Genomic DNA, 18815 nt, shown 5'->3' with positions numbered 1-18815 from the left:
TTGCTTCTGTGTGTTGAAAACTAAGCACAGCTTGAATTTTTTAACTTAGCAGGAAGAATATCTTCAGCCGACAGTGGCCACTGATCAGCCGGCACCCAGCCTGCCCTGCAGTAACAAAGGGCTGGTAGCTCTTCCCTGGTCCCTGGCAGGATCAGACACCCTGAGACTCCCTTTCTTCTTCCCAAGAGAAGCAAAGACGCTGGTAGGAACTTTTTACTCTTGATTCCTTCTCCCCAGAAGAGATCTTTCTCATTTCCTATCAATCATCCCTTGTCAGCGTAAGGCAGCAAGCCTACTGATGGTCAGCTTCATTGTAACCTCCAATTCAACTGGCTTATTTTGGGGAGGATAACCCACAGCTCCTGCTTCTGTGACAAGTGACAGCAGCAGGTCTGAGATGTGCTTTCCTCTTTAGCAGTCAGTCTCTCACAAGCTGAGAGAATTCTGTCAAACTGTCTCAACAAAGCGGTTTGCTACTTTACCTGCAATGGAAAACATAAAACCACAAAAATAAAGCATTTCTTCCAAAGCATGAGAAACTTTGGGAAGTGATAGAAGCTGTAGTATTAGAAAAATATTTTATACAAACAAAAAGAAGGATTAGCTTCGCTAATTATCTTCTAGTCATTTATTTAGGTATCATATATGTGAGCATATATATCAGCACATACTAGTGTTGATGACACTTGATTGAATAATTCCATGTGGGCTGGAGTTTTTTTCCATTAAAAGAATACTGTAGTATTCTGCAAAAATATTCCAAAACAATCATTATTTTTTAACAATTCTTTACAAAAAATACTGAAGAAACTTTCAGATGGTTGTCTATTTGGAAGACAATTCAGGAATCACATAAATAAGCTGAATAGTGAAAAGACAATATCTGAGCTGTTTCTGGTGACATACAGATAATTCAAGGTGAGATTAAATGATGCAGAGAAAGAGTTTGACTTTTTTTTCGTCATCATCACCTATAGTTAACTGCAATCTTTTGGCTCAGTCTGAAGTATAAAGTTCTATAACATCATTGATTGCAGCAGCAGCAATGGCAATGGTTTTAGCTAACCTAAGGGAACAATAAAATACAGTGGTGGAACATGAAATTCATTTAACTGAAGCCAGATTTATTGGTGATGGAGCTGAGGGCTGACCATTGCTCCCAGAAGTACAGGTGGATTTTTTTTTCTTGCATTAAGACTTTACCAGATGCATTCTGTTTTATCAAAACTTACTCTTTTTTTCTTGTCCCACTTACCAAGCAAGCCAGATATTAATTTTAAATTATCTACTTGAAGAAATTTATCATATATCTCTTACTATATCTTTACAGGCTTCCCCAGAGAAAAGAGTAAGAGAAATGAATGAGCATGATATAAGACAGAGAGGAAGCCTCCCAGAAAAAGAAGCAGCTGAAAGAATGATAGCGAGTATCAACTTGCTGCCGCAGACAATAGGGTCTGCAGAGTGTGTACTGATCAGGATATGCTTTGAGAAGAAGTGGGAAAGAAAAAGGTCAAATTGGGGAAACAGGAAAGGAATCATTAAGAGAGAGTTGTGTAACTACGAGCTTAAAAAAGAATGATATGCTAAAAAGAAAAACCAGTTAAAAGTTAGGTTCCACATTTTATCATTTATTTAGGAGACACATTTTATCAATACCATACTTAAACTCTCTTTTGTTCTTTTGTACAGCAGAACCTTGACAATCCATAGTAAAGCAATTTATCCTCACTGGTAACTACTGTACTTTTGCCATTTACTGCAACACATGCCAATTACTGAACCACATTTCATTTACTCTCACACACATCATACACTTTTAAGGATTTAATAGGATCCTTCCTATTCTGATAATACCTCAATTCACAGTTTCACTCCTAAGACATCAGAGAACTCACAAAGAATATTGCAACATTCTGTACTCATAACATGAGAGAATACAGAGCAAAAATAAAGATTCAGATTACTACATGCTTAAGTCTAGTGTCTGCAACACATTAGGTAAAAAACTGTAGTCTTTCTGAGCAGCACAAAAGAGCCAGAATACAGCATCATCATACATCTCTGTGTTACTGCCATTACAATGAGCTCACTCTAAACACATCAAGCTGCTTATGGGAATCATGCTGATCCACATATATGGAAGTCCTTCCCCTTTTTTTGCCTTGCTACTGCTGTATTTTCCACAGGTTGCAACATTTGGCACAGGCTTCACAGACTTCCTTTAGAAAGCCTTCCTCATAGTTTTCAGTTCTTTCCTTCTTTTGCCCTTCCCTTAGAAATCCTCAGCTATGTCCCAGGCAACAGAAGACATAGATTGATGCAATCACATGTGGGGACTTGGAGGTCTACAGGATATTTCTGGGGACTCGGGTACACCCCCTGTGCTGTCCATGCGGACAGGTCACTGTGCCTGAACTGCACAAGCCCCCTTGACACTTCCCAGTGCAATACTTGGCTGAGGAAATACAACCTTAGGAAATATGGGAAATAAAACTGTTACTGCTGTGTTAAAGCTGGTGGATAACAACAACTGATACCTTTTAAAGCCTTCTCCAGAAAGTGTTAAAGAGGTTACTTTGATTTCAAACTCTGGCTAGATAATTTATTTTCTTGTTTTCTATCCATTTCCCCAGATGTTGGCTGCTGCACACTGTCATTGAAATATTTAAAGTAATTTTTTTTGTCAAAGAAGCCTCTAGAAATAGTATAGTCTGTCCCCATTTAAAATCAGGACCAAATTTGCAGTTAGGTTGGGTTTCTTCAGGCCTTGTCCTGTCAATTTTTTTTTGGGATGCAGATTTTACTACACCTCTTTGAGCAACCACAAACCCTCTAATGTCTCCTCTTTACTTCCCATGCTCTCTATATTATGGTACAAGCTCTTGAGATGAGCTCAGCCCAGCATTGCATTAACTATATAAGCATCTCGAGAAACAGTTTTAAGGAGAGATTTGAAGGAGGTTAACACATTAATTCTGCAGAAGTTCACATCCCGCCCAAGCATAAACAGCAGCATAAGTGGAACATAATTGTTGTTAGCCAAGAATTTAGTAAGAGATTTAAAGAAGGCCCATATCACAGGCTAATCAGAAACAAGAATCTTAATGCTTTGGGAACAAGGCAGGTTAGATGTGATGAGGATACAATGTTAAAGACACATAAAGAGCAGAAAAGTAACTTGACTGCTATGACAGTTGAGCTTTTGGCAGACTTTTAAAGATGATGTGCTAAACATCCTTCTCTGCTGAAGTTAAGACTGTTAGAAGAATTTGGCAGGAGTCATGAGGTGGTATGTCTTAAGGAGGTTACAGGCAGTCCATCCCTCGTGCCCACTGCATATCTGAGGTTGGTGCCCCATGAGCTGGCTGAGAGCCTAACACTTCTGCTGCCCCTTCCTTCCTCTCAGCTGGGTTGTTCTTCTGCTGGCCTGGTGAGCTCCGCCAGGGATCAGACCAGATGTAGTAAAAGGATGGAGGCAGGACCAAGTACCAAGGCCATGGACAGCAGAAAGCAACAAACTGCTAGATCAGCTCGGTTGTTGCAAGGTATGTCTCCCTAAGCACCTCTCTTTTGTGCAAGCCACCTCTGAATTCAAACCAAAAAAGAGCTGAGCCTCTCACAGACGCTTCCCTCCAGACATCCCAGCATCCAGCTCCAAACAAAGCTCCCCATGTAATGCAGGTGTATGCTCACACGTGGCATGCACTGCTCAACTACTTGCAAACTATTTGCATCCTAGGTCTCCACAGTACTTGTAAAAAGTCATAGCAGAAATTGAGAGAATATTAAGCCTAATGCAGCCAGCAAGAGCTGTTTACTTGACAGTAAAAACAGGTATCAGAGAACTTAAAAGACTTTAATGTGTGCAAGGATTGCCCAGAGAGGTTGATATGAGGTACAGAACTCTGCAGCATCACCATGGTGCTGAGCAAGGAGATGGTCTCTAAAGAATACAGTAAAAAAGCAGTCACAGGAGTAGAGAAAACAAACATCAGAGTACAGGAACTTTAGATACAGAAAACGTTAGGGAAACCTCAGTAATAATTTTACAGTGCAGAACTGATTGCCAAGAATGCTCCTGCACCCAAATGGGAAGAAAATTTTTTAAAAATATCAAAGGTTCATGCAAAAAGAAATGTTAAAAATTAGGTAAAGAAACTTCTTTTTTTGCCAGTCATATCAATCAAAATATCTGTAATTTTCAATCATTATTACAGTTTATGTGCCTCTGCAAAATTAAACATATTTCAAAACAAAGCTGGATTCTTTGTTTTAAAAATGTCAAGGTTTAACCTTAAAAATCTCAAACTGAAAAAATGGGCTTCTTTTGGCATTGAGATATTAGTCACATGTAACCTGTTCCTATACAAAATTTTGCCTTTTAAACTATTATCTTCTGATGAACATTGAAAAATTCCCAGCCATTTATAAAGTTAAATTGCTCAGCATTAACTTTTCAAATAAGCTAGAAAATTAAAAAACACATTCTAAAGTGGTTATGACTCTTATCTATTAATAAAGTCTTTTCTTATCAGAAAGGGTCGCACAGCACAGTGCTATTTACTGGGAATAGCTCAGACTGTGTAACCATATAAAAAGCACTAACCTGAACACTGAAGATGGTGAGACCTGACACAGAAAAATGCTGTTTTTAGAACAGTAGAAAACACCATGGTAAGGCATCTTGGCATTTTTTCTTGTAAAAGTAACTTTCTCTTCATTTCTTTTATTTGGTTCTCTCCTCTTTTCCTTGCCCTTTACTGGTCAGTTAGCCTGTTTTCATGGATGTCTGAGCTACCAGGCTGGTTGCTCTCAGTGGTTCTGTCAGAAGCAGCACTTTGTCTGCATGCTATCCATTACAGGAGTCAGTAATAGTTAGTAAATTGGGATATCAAACCCAGATATAATTAGGTTGTTGAAATAACAACCTGAAAGTATGGCCTAATTCACAGAGGGTGTTAATAAATATCTGCCATGCTCATTGACCTCATTAGAATTGAAGCTCTGAACTACTTGGAGTCAGTGGCAAATTCAGAATGTGACAGCTTAGGAAGTTTCCATAACCTAAATTCTAAAGATATAAGAAATAAACTGTACAATCTTCAAATAGTTAAAAAATGATGGAGAGGAGGCCAACAAAATTACTGATTTTGTGTTTAAAATAACATTAATTATTCATTATGCAAAAAATCAAAATGACTCTACTTTCATGACTACTTACTGACATACTACAATTTACAAAATCATGTATTTTAAACTAAACTTCATTAGTGTCATGACTAGACAAAGATTGCTTTAAGAATCATTATTTTAGAACACCATTTTATCAGCTAGCAATAATTAAGACTAACTATATTGTATCCACCATGTAAGCTGAAGTAGATTACTACAGGAAATGCAGAATCAAGCAATTATAACTCCTGAAAGTAATTTCAATGTAAGAAATTAAAATTTGATTTTGAATGAAATGACAACAGATGATCTCATATAGCTGTTGAGCATATGCCAGAGAAAACTAAGAAATTTTGAAAGGAACAATAAAAAGAATGTCTAATGTCCTGATGACACTGGAATCCTGTGTTTTATTTGAGGTTTCCCTTCAGGCAGGGACTATCTCATATTTCAGTCCAAAGTTCCTGATTTGTATGAACAAGCAATATCACTAATAATAGTTACATTGGTCTTTGTTTTATAAGTCCATCATAAATCCAATAGCAGGTGGAGTAGGAATTTGAGAAATACTAGCTAGGACAGTGGAAGAACAGTTGGCAAAATGTCTCTCCAGTACATCATGGTCTATGTGTCTGGTGATGCAGACCTTCTTAATTCTTCACATTTTGAGGAATGGTAGATCCATCAATTCCATTATATCCTTTTTCATGGCAAATTATTTTCCAAGGTCCCTTCTCGCCTCTCTGAGGTTTCTAAATCTCTGTATTTCAAAAGTCAGTCTCTCACGGACAATTTTTTTCCTTAAAAAAAAGTAGTATGGCTTTCATTCCTCTTCAGAGTAACTGCAAAAATGCAATATATTTTAAAAAAGCCCAGGCTAGCAGAGTCTCTAGAAGCCTTGTCTGCAAGCAGCTATCAAATATCACAGTCTAGGGAAAAATGAAAGGAACCCAGGATGTCCTGTTTTCTACAGTCAACATTAAAAGAGGACAGTCCACAGAACAATCACCCTCATCATTAAAAGACAACAACACAGGGAAGATTTTTGCCAGGAAGTGATTGTGGATACTGCTTAGAGCATCATTTTTATTGAGGTACAGGGGTTGGAGGATACTGAGTAACAGCTCAAGAGCTTTTGTGATCATTAACACATTACTGTCCTAGTAAAGCATCACAGAGTTGTAAAGTATTAACTACATGTAATTTAGTGCTCTGGCAACAGGAGAGGAGAAAGCCAAATCTCAAACAACCCTTGGAGTCCATGCCTGTGTATGACTCTGAAGCAGTGAGGTGGTAAGTGGCAGCCTCACAGCTTGCAAAAAGCAAAAGCCAGTCCTGTTCTGGCAGAGCAGGCAATTTTGATGTTCTGAAAATGACATCAGCTTCCCCAGACTGCTTTTGGAATGGATATTTAGGACTGTAAGACCATAAACACTCAAAAGAATTGATTTGATAAATGTAATTCCATAGCAGCCCCTTCAAACAAAATCTTTTTCAAATGAAAGCTAAAGGTTTTTGTTATAAAATAGGTTGTTAAATGCTCTCCCAGGAAGTTCAGTCAGTAAAATATTTCAAAGTGTTATCAGCCTTTAAAATTACAGGAAAAGGCTGTAGTGTTTACTCACAGTGATGTTTTTGTCGCTTTTGCTAAAAAAACAGCATAAAATGAAAGTGAACACAATACAAAATTACAATTTAGAATGAATTATATTAATTATTATCTTCATCCAACTTCTTTTAACAGTTGTTTTGGGGATTTTAAAAATTGTATGAATTCTGTATCTGACATTTAGGACTTTATGGCCAGCTACAACCATCTACTTCTCTTAAAATTTATTTCACTTAAAATACAAACCATTTATCCCCCTTCCAGATTTCACTGACAAATTTTTACTACAACACTGTAAAACAGAAAATTACTTCAACTATTTGGCTTCTAACCCTAAAACTGGAGTCCTATTTGTTCCCAATTTTGAATCCAAAAATGTAATTTTAGGGTTATTATGATAAACACAGAATATTCTAAACCAGTTAAATGTACTGACAAAAAAATCTGGTTTGAATATTCAACTACAAAATCTTTTCTAGATGTTTAATTCACTCGTTTTCCTCACAAAAGCAAAATTAATACATTAAATATTCTATTGCAACCTGAGGAAAAAAGAATTACTAACAGCAACTACATACATTATAGTGTGTCATAGGAGTTGTTCTAGCAGTTCAACTATAAAAGATCATTTTATTCAGACACTACTATGAATATTAGCTTGGCATTAGTCTTCAGCAGTAGCTGTACAGCCCAAAGAGTTCAGCCTATGAGTCTATTAACAGCTGCTATGCCAAAATACCCATACACATCCCCCATTTCCCCCACTGGTGCTGTGCCTGGCACATAATCAAATCACAGGGCATCCTGCTCAGAATACAAACTGCAGCCAGGATCTGGTGTCACAAACAAACCTGACTGCCAGCTGACTTTTTTGCCCAACATTCAACCTAAGCTGCAGCCTGTCTCAGCTGAGACAACAGTACAATCTGCCTTTTCTCTCATCACACACCAAACCACATTATTTTATTTATGAAGGCACAAAATATCTTAAAGCCAGCCCAAGGCATCCTCAGACCTAGCAGGGCCATGGTGTACCACAGGAAGCTGCAAATTCCTACTTAAATTGTGAATAGGCACAGTTGTGCTCTAGGCTTCCTCACAGAAGGAAAGATTTAGTAAAATGAAGGTTAACATGTTACCTTACCCACATGCCTTCAATTATAATTTGAATTTTCTTACGAACATACTACTAATGCCCTTGTGCATTAGAGAGAAAAGCCTGCATGTTCTTTTCACAGAAGCTGTGCTTTGATTTCTGTGCATCGATTTATTTGCATAGTAGGTATAGCCAATCTGAACAATGGTGGAAGGACAGCATCAAGCACATGTCACTGCACACAATTTTACTAATTATATTTATTGTCTACTAGATATAAAATTCTCTGAAGTGTATCAAAAGCTGCTCTAGGGGACCACACTTAACAACTGAAACAACTCCTTGCCAAGGGAGCCATTAACACTTCCAACTGCTGAGTCACTTGGAAACTTCCCTTCCACTTTCTGCTCACTAACTGTTTAATGGAAAAGGGAACATCAAATTCTGACAGCTGGCAGAACAAACAGAAGGATCCCCTGAACTACTGCTACACTACAGAAATTAAAAGGGTGATATCTTCTGGATTCTCCTCCCCCTGGATGTGTGGGGATTGTCTTTTGATGCTGCCAGATGTCAAGAGTGTGGGAGAGAAGTATGGGAATCAAAGATAGGTATAAGGAATCTAAGCAAAAATGTTTTGGAAGTGTGAAATGTAAAGCTCTCCCTGGAACATTAACTCACCCTCAGTGAATACACACTGAATGAAAATATGCCTTCAGATGAATCAAGATTCATATCTTAATGTATTACAACCAGCATGGAATATTCAGCTTTATTCCCAGCACCCTAAACCAAACCTTAATCAAAATTTAACTATGCTATCACTTGGAGTACTATATGAATTTTCAAGTTCTATGTTAAAAAATCAGGTTTTACCTGATTTTTTTAATACCTCTTTGTGATGGAAAGAATGAAATATAATTTTGTGGATTAATTTCTCTCATGCTGTGCATTAACAAAGCATTCAGCAGAGGACACTAAAAGTCCCATAGTCCAGACTAGGACAGAAAATTGATAATGCACAAGATAGTGCATAAGAGTAGTCCCATTGACTCTCTGGATTTATATACTTACATGGCTTAAAAGGCTGAAATGGATTATTCAGAGACAAAACTGTATATTAAGCAGTCAGAAATCCTCTTATCATGTAAACACATAGAAATTAGCATATGTGCAGGGAACATACTCAACCTGTTTCTAACGGAAATCTAAACTCTCACAACTAACTTTGTCTTTATTTTTCCTTCTTATCTCAAATCTAGAGTTGAGAAGGTTTTTAACACCAGGAAGCCTCCCACTGTTTTCAAGAACTCCTCTAACTGTAATGCTGTTATTTTATATCAGGAAAAAAATGCCCTTTGAACATTAGGAGTCACTGCAAAAATGGAGGCAGAAGCTGAAACAGTAAAACACACCTTCAAATGAAACATGCAATTTTCAGAAGGGAGAGAGCTCTGTCTTGCTGCCTGGAAAACCATGTCCTTTTGGGCTACAATGTGGTTACAGCAAACCTTTACAAAGGAAAATATATCATTTCTGTAAAAATATATTTGAGAATGGCAGACCAGGGTTCACTGGTTCTGGAATATAAGCTCTCTAACAAAGAAAACTCTTCATGCTAAATAATTTGTGGCACCAGAGAGATTACAAACATATACATACACTTGTGTTTGTGTAACATACAAGAGAACTATTTTTTAAGTTCAAAAATATCACAGAAGTTTGTGGGTAAGTTATTTACTATTTGACTGCAAGCATTTGTAGTAGCTTACACGCTTAAGGAGAGAAAACCACCTGGTTACCAAGATGGAAAAACAGTTTTACTACAATGCTTTTGAATGGAAGAAAACTATTTTTTTCCCACACGTTAGCTTTCAGGCTGGCAAACCTGCTGGGGGCTGGCATGTTAAAGAAGGAAAACCAAAGTACCATCTAGTCTGAAATACAAAAAAGTCAGAAACAGATATAAGAATCTGGTGGCTAAGAGAAGTGTCAATGTGACCCTCACCAAGAAGTACCAAGAGTAGACAGAGAGCATTGTTTTGATGTGTTCAGCTTTCTGTGGCAGGGCAGCCAGCTGACACACTTAAAAGGGGACAAGAAACCCACAAAAGCCTATAGCTCTTCCTGTGAACTGTACAATTCCTCTCCCTCTGAATGCCATGTTTGATAACCGGACTCTGGGGAACATAATGGAAACAGAAATCAGCTACCTAGCAAAAAAGAACAATTCTCCCTTGGCTGACAGAGAAGAAAATATAACTGCTGTGTCACTCTGCTTGACCTCCTCAGAATGGCAAAGCTTAGTAACTGAATATGAACACAAAGAGGAGTGAAGGATTCCTGCCCTGTACTCCTGACAGCTGCACCTGGACATGGAAGACGGATCTCTCTATTGCAAGATAAGAGGTATTATTCCCTCTTTTTTTCTTCTATTTGTCTTTTAATAATGGTGATGTTTTTTCCAACCTCAAAACCAGAGGGTTTTTATAAAAATTCATGGGAAGGACAGAGCAAGGAAGGGAACAAAATCTGGTTTTCTTTCCTCATCTTCTTTCAGCTCTTGGCATAGGAGATGCATTATGACCACTATACCAATGCAAGGAGACTCCTTCGCCTACATACCAGGAAACATCTGCAATTCCAGCATGTGAAATAAAGAGGTATTTTCTCCATTTTATTTGACTAATTTGTAGTCTTCTGACCAGAATAACCAGGAGAAGAAGCAGCAGCAAAGTTCCTTGTTCTAGGATTTTCTGTGGTATAAATGTGTGGGTGTCAAAGCCTCAGGAAAATCCTACAAATTATCATTTTACATACAGAGTTACCAATATTTGTGTGTGCTAGGGGAAGAGAAGGAGACATCCCTGAAATTAATGTTTAAAATGTCAGTCTTGGGCTGAGGCATAAAAGGCCTTTCCTTGAGCTGGTACACAGAACAAGGCTGCTGCCAGTGACACTCAGTGATACATAAGGTCTGCGTTTGCTCTTTGCAGGGCTGTGTTCACACTGCAGTTCAAACAGCAGTTCTTCTAATGGCCTACAATGTGTTCCTGCCTCAGTGAGGAAAGGAGGAAGATAACCCCTGGAGTTTGGAGGAAGGGAGGGGAGCAGGCTCAGCTGCTCTGGAGCCGTTCTTCTTCAGAAGGTTCGTATCACACAAGGAGGACATGCCACTGGGGAGAGAGATGAAAGGACTTACTGTTTCTCATTGATTAAACTTCCACTCCAAGCTAGATAAAGACTTCAAAACTTTAAGAAAGAGACTGCAGCATTGTGTCTTCTTCAGTCGTCATAGACTTTGGAGTCAAATTGCCAGCAGTGCCCATTTGCTGCATTTATTCCTCAGAGGTTGCTTGCACCAATCTTTTCTGGATTTCTTTTTAGTTATATCAATGAAATATCTAACACTAATTTTCTGTTTTCTCATAGCAATCTACAGGTTACTGTTAAGGCTGAGAACAAAAATTAAGAGACTAGAAAGATATAAGTGGAATTTCATAGTTTCTTGAAATCTGTGTATTTGGATTGCCAGTGTGAGTAAAAGAAGATAACTAACCAGGCAAAGATCGAGACCTGAGTGCTGCTGGCAGACTGTTGTCATTAAAATAAAGAAAGGAAGACCTTAAAACTGATATCAAGGCTCCTTTATGCTAATTCTCACTACTTGTCTGGTGGCAGCAGGTGAACTGAATCTGAAGAACTTGGGCTGAAGGAGACAAGTATAAATAGCACACATGCAGGCAACCAGTAACATGCTGGCTCCAACCAAAGAAATGAAATTTCAGCACTCATGTTTAAAATGCAACAAAAGGCCCTTGAAAATTCTGTCCTAATATTTCCTAAGGTTTCCTACATAACATGTGGTTTTGGGAGTACAGCAAAACTGATTTCTATCTCCTACAGACTGATTTCTATGTATCTTTTAAGATAATATGATGACTTAGAAAATAACCAAGAAATCATGTTTTTTCCCCATCAGAGTAACAATATATCCATAACTGAAAACTAACTGATACTCATCTCTTATTTTTCTCCATCTACAGGCTACAAACAATTTAAAATAAGAATAAAGGGTCACTTTCTTACACTGAAAAATTCTGAACCTATAGTAAGGAAAAAATTTATGCATCATGTCTATATGTTGACAGACACCTAGACAAAGGTGTGCACACAAACTAGACATTAAGAGGAAATAAATGACGAAAAAAAAAAAGGAAATGTCAAATGCAAAAGAACAGAAAATCAGCCCTGAAAATTTCAACTAGAAACTGTCCAAAATAGGGCAAGATAGGCAGAGGTGTTGAGCCATATGAACTCAATCATTTTCTCCTGGAGCCTGAATGCAAACTAACAGGATGGAACTTTACTCATAGGGAAGGAAGGAGAGCAAGAGAGTGAGTGTGAAAAGAACTGGGAGAAAACCACTGTACAAGGCTGCATGAAAAATCAGGACAGACAGAAAAGACTTTATAAGGAAACTAAATAAAACCCAAAACACAACAGTTGAGATATCTGTCAGACAGACTGCTGCCTAGAGAGTCCTGAACTTCAGAACTTTGCTACTTTTTTCCTAGTGTTCTGTGGAGAAAAAACTGCCTGGTTTGTCCTTATATACAAAATAAATCTGACATCCATATATCTCAACCTCTCTTTACTGAAGAAAATCTGAAAAACCTTCCCAAAAGTGAATAGTTCCATGCCTGAGAAGTTGCAACATCAGTGTTAAGAGCAGGACTAAAAGAGAGAAATCATTAACTTCTATTCCTTTTTAGCCAAGTTGAAAATAATTGCTCATTACTGCTGAGAATTTTGCAAAAATGTGGCACCCAGTGTTTCTGTGAAGTCCTACAGAATGGCTTGCAGGTAAAAAGATAATCTTTGTTAGGCAATAACTTATTACAATGTATTTAGGCAGACTGAGAAGCTCTAGTGCAACATCTTCTGTTCAGTGTGGCAAAAAACCTCAAAGATACCATTAAGTAATAAAGTCGACTTTATCAATCACAGAAAGAAGCTGTAAAAAACGACACACAAAGTTGAACAGTAAATTCAAAAAGACTATTAAAATGAAAGCCTATGACCTGTACCAGGCTTGCTGGAAAGTGTTAACAATTGTTTCCTATTCAATTTTACCTGCAACACTCTAAAAGGGAGAACAGGGAATTTTCTGGACTTACATCACACAAAAATCTACTGACTTTGTTGAGAAAGCTCCCTGGGAAGGACACGTGGTTCACCTTAACATCATCATCTAAAAAAAGGGTCAGGGAACAAAATAGGAGGAAGTAATTCTAATGAACAATGTTAGTAGCTTCCCTGTGATGTTTTACTGAAATTCCCAAAGACAAGAGAGAGTTATTTAGATCTGAATAAAATAAGCCTTTAATATCTGGCATTAAGTCAGGGGCCCAGCTAAGGGCTGGGAAGAGATAGTTAAGGAACAATTCCATCAGCAGTGGCAGCAGAAGATTTGAATTGTGTGTCAAATATCAGTAAAGGTATCTAGAATAAAGTAGCAATTGAACAATGTAGAAGTCTGTGAAAGATGATGAGACAAGGCCAGAGACACTCAGAGATTGTAAAATTGGTCACAGGTCTCCAACTGTCTTTGATGTTGGCACACCATCAGATAGAACAATTGCCAATGAGAAACCCTGCTGATCTAGAAGTACAAACTCCATGAGAAATACCCATGGAATCTCACCAAAATGGATTTGGTTCTCATTTCTGGTATAAGAGACAGTGTATAAAGGTCACAGGTAAACTTGTCTTGTGGCTATGTGCAAAATGACCTTTCGGATGAGATATTGCCATGAAAAAGTATTTTTGGCCAAAGATGCTGTCTTCAGCTGGCTCCTTCTGAGTGTGTTCACAGAAATGGCATTTACCTGTAAATCATTAGGATTACGTTCAGTTACTTATCTCTGGCACTTATTTCTTCCCTGCAACTGGAACCATCTACAGGTGCTCAAACCTTGGCCAGCCAGCTGGGTTAAAATGGAAACAATCTCTTGCTAAAATGGAAACAACCTCTTGCAAAAATATGTTGATCTTGGCACGGATCTATTTAAGACATCACCACAACAATAGATATAAATAGAGCCACAAAAAACAACCTTACTAGTGCCAGAACAACCAGGAAAATAAAGCCCATTTCCTGTTCTCGATATGGCAAGTAATAAAAAATATCTGTTAAAAATCAAATCAAGCTGACAAAGCAACGTTGAAATGGCTTGGAATACTGCCAAAGAAAAGTTCAGAACAGCTGTAGACAATGTGCACTGGACTGTGAAGCCCACTTTGCACCATCCCAGGAAGAGATGTAAAAAACAACATAATGTGCATTATTGCTGTCATCTATTAAAAGAGTTGGGAATATAGTTAAAATACCAAATAAATATAGTCAGACGTGATAAAAGGCAATGTATTTCTGTCAAAGGTGTGTGTTTCTTTCTTTGTTCAGAGTTAGCACTTCAGTCTGAACACCTTCTTCCTCGCCCATTCTCAATCAGAACTGTTTGTGTGTATTTACACAGCACCCAAAACAACCTAGACTCCATAAGCACCAACCACTACAGTAACATATTACTCCAGTGAGTGGGAGAACATAAACAAGTGCAGTCTACAATTAAGATGCCTTAAAATCTTCTATAAGTGTGGGTAATTTAATGATGTCAGGCAACTAAATGGTTTCTTTAAAAAAAAAGAAAGTAACCCTTTGGATAACCTTTCCAATGCACCTTTTTTCACAACTGAGAAGTAGTAATCACTATTTTTTAAAAATATCTATTTAGAATGCAATGTTTCAGAATATTTTCAATTCATCAATCAAGTCCAGTGCATACTGTAATGCCACTAGGATGACTAGATCCTTATTCATCATTTTCCTAAATTTTCTTCTAATCATTGGCATCAAAAGGTACACAACGTGGGTTTGTACCTGAGAATGCAGGTTCGGCAAAGTATTCTAATATTAATCCACGTTAAACCATAACAGACTCTATAAACCTCCCAGCTGAATGTTAACCCTGGTTCTCAAACCACTGAGAAAGAGAACAGGATAAAATTTGTTCGGTTGTTTTTAAGATGAAAACAGAGAGCCACAAAAACCTGCATAGTTGAATATGGGGAAAAAGTACTTTAGTCACTAAAATAGTATGATATATTTGATTTACCCACTGAAAAGCCCAAGGTAAATATGTTTTTTTCAGGTTAGAGGTGTATTTCGTTCAGCTACATAGTGTCATTCAAGAGAAAAAATAAAACCAGGTTCATGTACGTTTTGCAAAAACACAACACACCTTCTTTAAAGCACTATAAATAGGAGTTACCAGGGCTTTGGAGCTGACAACATTACCAAAACTGTGAAAGAGAATTCACAATAGAATGATATGGCATGCAGAAACTGTGTAGTCTTGAGAGCTTGCTTTGCTTTCTTAATCAATCAGGCAATATCTTACACAGTTTCTACTTGTGACTACACAAGGATATGGAGTTAACACAGGCCTGTGAAGTTGCAACACACTGCAACAGTGCTGTTAGTGAAAACGGTGGGAATAAAGGGTACCTCCTTCAAGATCAGATGGCCTTGTTATCTCACTGCAGTAAGAAAAGGTAGGGTTCGTGTCAGAGCCATCTGATTTATAATCTCCCAGACTGGTAGAATGTAAATACTGCTTACTGTAACGGCTTGCTCTTTCTACAAAGGTAGAAAGAAATAAAAAATATCACAGTAAATAGATGAAAGAAGTGCAAAGACAAACCACAGCATAAACCCCACCATTGCTAACATTGCTATTCATACACTGACAGCATTAAAATTAGAGAAAAGTGAATCCTTAGCAATTTTGTATCCATTTTGAGCACCATTAATTCCAAAGCTTGCTTCAAAATCTAATACAATTAAGCTTGGTCTTTGCTTTAAAAGAATATCAGAAATGGAAGGTAGTATTGAGACACCAGAAAGAGAAGGGATAAATAAGAAGAATATAAAAATTTCCAGTGGAAAATCAAATTATTCCTTCATCCCAGCATGCATACAAGTGCATGTGGAAATACTGCTGTATGTTGTTCAAAAGAATATTGAAAGTTCCAAAGTAGCAAAGGAAATACATGTGAAAAATAAACATTCAAAACAAACACTCCTATGCAGGAAAAGAATCAATAAACTCATAAAGCCAAAGCACTGCTCCCTGTTATTACATTACTTACTCTCCTTTTTCATCTATCCTTAAATTATGAACACCTTGGAGCTGCAAATAATAGAACAAAGCATAATATCATGTGCCATATAGGCAAAATGTGCATGGAAAAGAAATCAATTTCATAAATAGGCCACTTTCTATAACTCTGAAATTTTATAAGATCCAACTATTTGAAAATTCTACTTATAGCAAGGACAAAGTAGGTCAATGCTTTTTAAATGGCTACTTGTAAGTGGCATGAATAAGTTGTTTAGGGTAAGATTTATTTCACTATTTCTTATCTGCACATGTGATTATGGCTGAAGTTCCTATAAAACAATGCTTTTAAACTACTAGTTATAAATATATATGAAAGTATGCTTATAAAACATATGACTGGCATATTGGCCTGAAAATTTACAGTATCATCTTAGTTTCATAAACATAAAGAGCTGAATTAGGGAAAAGTCAGGATATAAGTAATACCAGAAAGCATATGCAGACTCCTAGACTGAATATTGTCCTCCAGAGGATCAATGTCGAAGATGGAGCCAGGATCTGTGCGCCAAACTTTAAGATCTTTTTCCAAAGCACAGAAGTTATAAGACAGACAAACATCAAAGGAAGTAAAAGCATGAAAGAAATGAGCTTTAACAATCAGCAATCAATTTCCTTCACCTAGAAATTAACCAAAATATCTAGATATTCACCTGAAGAGATCAGAAAGCATTAATTTCCTGCTTAAAAGAACTTAGTGTATTCACTTTAAGCACTGACATTATTTTAAGGAGACTTTTGCTTCCAAATTTTTTGCATTTTCTAAACATGACCATAGTACATTCTTAAGTCTAAATAAATGGAAACCAGTTAAGTATCACATATTAGAGCTCTCTTCTAGTAGCAGAACCGAAATCATCAGAGCTACAAGGTTATTTCCCCAATTCACCAGCAGCATCCTTACTGTGTGGGGATGCTGCAGTATATATCCCTATAGCCGACAGCTGGCAGTACACAGCTCCACAGCTGACTGACTCTCCTTTGCATACAGGAGAGATCATGTCAGCCTAAGAAGACAAGTTAGGGGCATAGCTCATCTCATCCAAAATAAATTTCTACTAATTGCTTAATTCATGTAAACTCAAAAGGATCCGTCATTCTTAATTAATACCGAAAGGACTAAGGTGACGATTTCAGCTGTAGAACTCTGCATTGTACACAGCTACCGCAGGGTAAAATGAAGCCCAGTCTTGAATTTAACAAGTAATTCTCCGTGCCAGTGAGTGCCCAGGTGGCCAAGGAGGCCAACGACATTCTGGTCTGTATCAGCAATAGTGTGGCCAGCAGGACCAGGGCAGTGATTCTCCCCCTGTACTCAGCACTGGTGAGGCCACACCTCAAATCCTGGTTCAGTTTTGGGCCCCTCAATTCAGGAAAGATATTGAGGTCCTGGAGCAAGTCCAGAGAAGGGCACTGGAGCTGGGGAAGGGTCTGGAGCACAAGTCTGATGAGGAGCAGCTGAGGGAGCTGCGGGTGTTTAGCCTGGAGAAAAGGAGGCTCAGGGTCACCTTATCACTCTCTACAAATACCTGAAAGGAGGTGGTAGTGAGGTGGGCATATGTCTCTTCTCCCAGGTAACAAGTGACAGGATGTGAGAAAATGGCCCCAGGTTGTGCCAGGGGAGGTTTATATATTGGATACTAGGAAAAGATTCTTCACTGAAAAGGTTGTCAAGCACTGGAACTGGCTGCTCAGGGAATTGGTTGAGTTACCATCCCTGGAGGTATTTGAAAGATGTGTTGACATAATATGTGGGGACATGGTTTTGTAGTGGGCCTGGCAGTCCTGGGTTAATGGTTGCATATGATGATCCTATAGTTCTTTTCCAATCTAAATGATTCTGTTATCTGATATGCCTAAACTAAAATAATCTTTTAATCTCTTCAAATCTGTTTCAAATAAAACATTTATGTAAAATATAATCAGTCAAAGCACAAATCTACCAGATCACTCAATTTTCCTAGGGAGTTTCTTCTTGGGCAGACCTGGCTGCAAGATTTACTGCATGTATTGCAAGCAGGAAAAAAAACTTGTCTTCCCAACTTTGTTCTTTTGCTGGTTTGAGAGGTACCAAGCTAAATAATGGGTTGGTAGGTAAAGTGGGACTGTAAGGACCCCAAATTTTTCATGTTTCAAATTATTAATAGCCTAGATGCAATGGAAAGAACAGACAGAGCTAACAAAATAAATCCCATGGCATTAGAATACATTCAGTGTATGTACATTATACATTATCTACCACAATTCCCATAAGGTGAGGCATAGAGCTAACTCCTTCATGCCAAGATAAATTAAAGCCAACACAAAATCTTTTGACAAACTATGTGTTAGTCCTAGTGGTGATAAATTATGCACCTACAAAAAGTACTGACAGGCATGAGAAGTGGTAGGGGAATTGGTGAACGCCCAACTTGTCCTGTTTGATCATGCCTTAATAAGTAAAAATAGAAGTATGGCTTCATGGCAGCACAAATGCAACAGCCATTGATTTGTACTGATTTTATCCATCTTTGTAATCTGAACTAACATACATAGAATCAGAATCTTGGCAATTTATAACACAAATCAATTTTAACTCCCTGGTAACTTTTGCCAAGTTAAAATATCCTTATATTCATGTGAGAATTGTGGTTCCTCTTTAGTAACAGATCCAAAGCTCGCTCACATCAATTTATCTTGATGGGTTTAGAAC

The 18815-nt window shown here is 37.7% G+C and overlaps 1 protein-coding gene across 11 annotated transcripts in view; it reads right to left on the bottom strand.

Moving 5' to 3' along the window:
• NEBL (nebulette) overlaps positions 1 to 18815 on the bottom strand; it is a 256681-nt gene that overhangs the window by 13844 nt on the left and 224022 nt on the right. For 7 of the 11 annotated variants that reach the window (XM_032101558.1, XM_032101583.1, XM_032101589.1 and 4 more), the window contains 2 exons: positions 16553 to 16645; positions 15451 to 15582 (listed from right to left, as the gene is read on the bottom strand). The exons of 2 other annotated variants lie outside the window; for them this stretch is intronic. In XM_032101558.1, the coding sequence (XP_031957449.1) occupies positions 15451 to 15582; positions 16553 to 16645 (225 nt within the window). The remainder of the gene's footprint in view (positions 1 to 15450; positions 15583 to 16552; positions 16646 to 18815) is intronic. 2 more of the 11 variants (XM_032101606.1, XM_032101552.1) reach the window with 2 other exon arrangements.

The sequence above is a fragment of the Corvus moneduloides genome, chromosome 1 (assembly GCF_009650955.1).
Source record: "Corvus moneduloides isolate bCorMon1 chromosome 1, bCorMon1.pri, whole genome shotgun sequence".
In the NCBI taxonomy this organism is placed as follows: Eukaryota; Metazoa; Chordata; class Aves; order Passeriformes; family Corvidae; genus Corvus; species Corvus moneduloides.
This window is presented reverse-complemented; position numbering and strand designations above follow the sequence as displayed.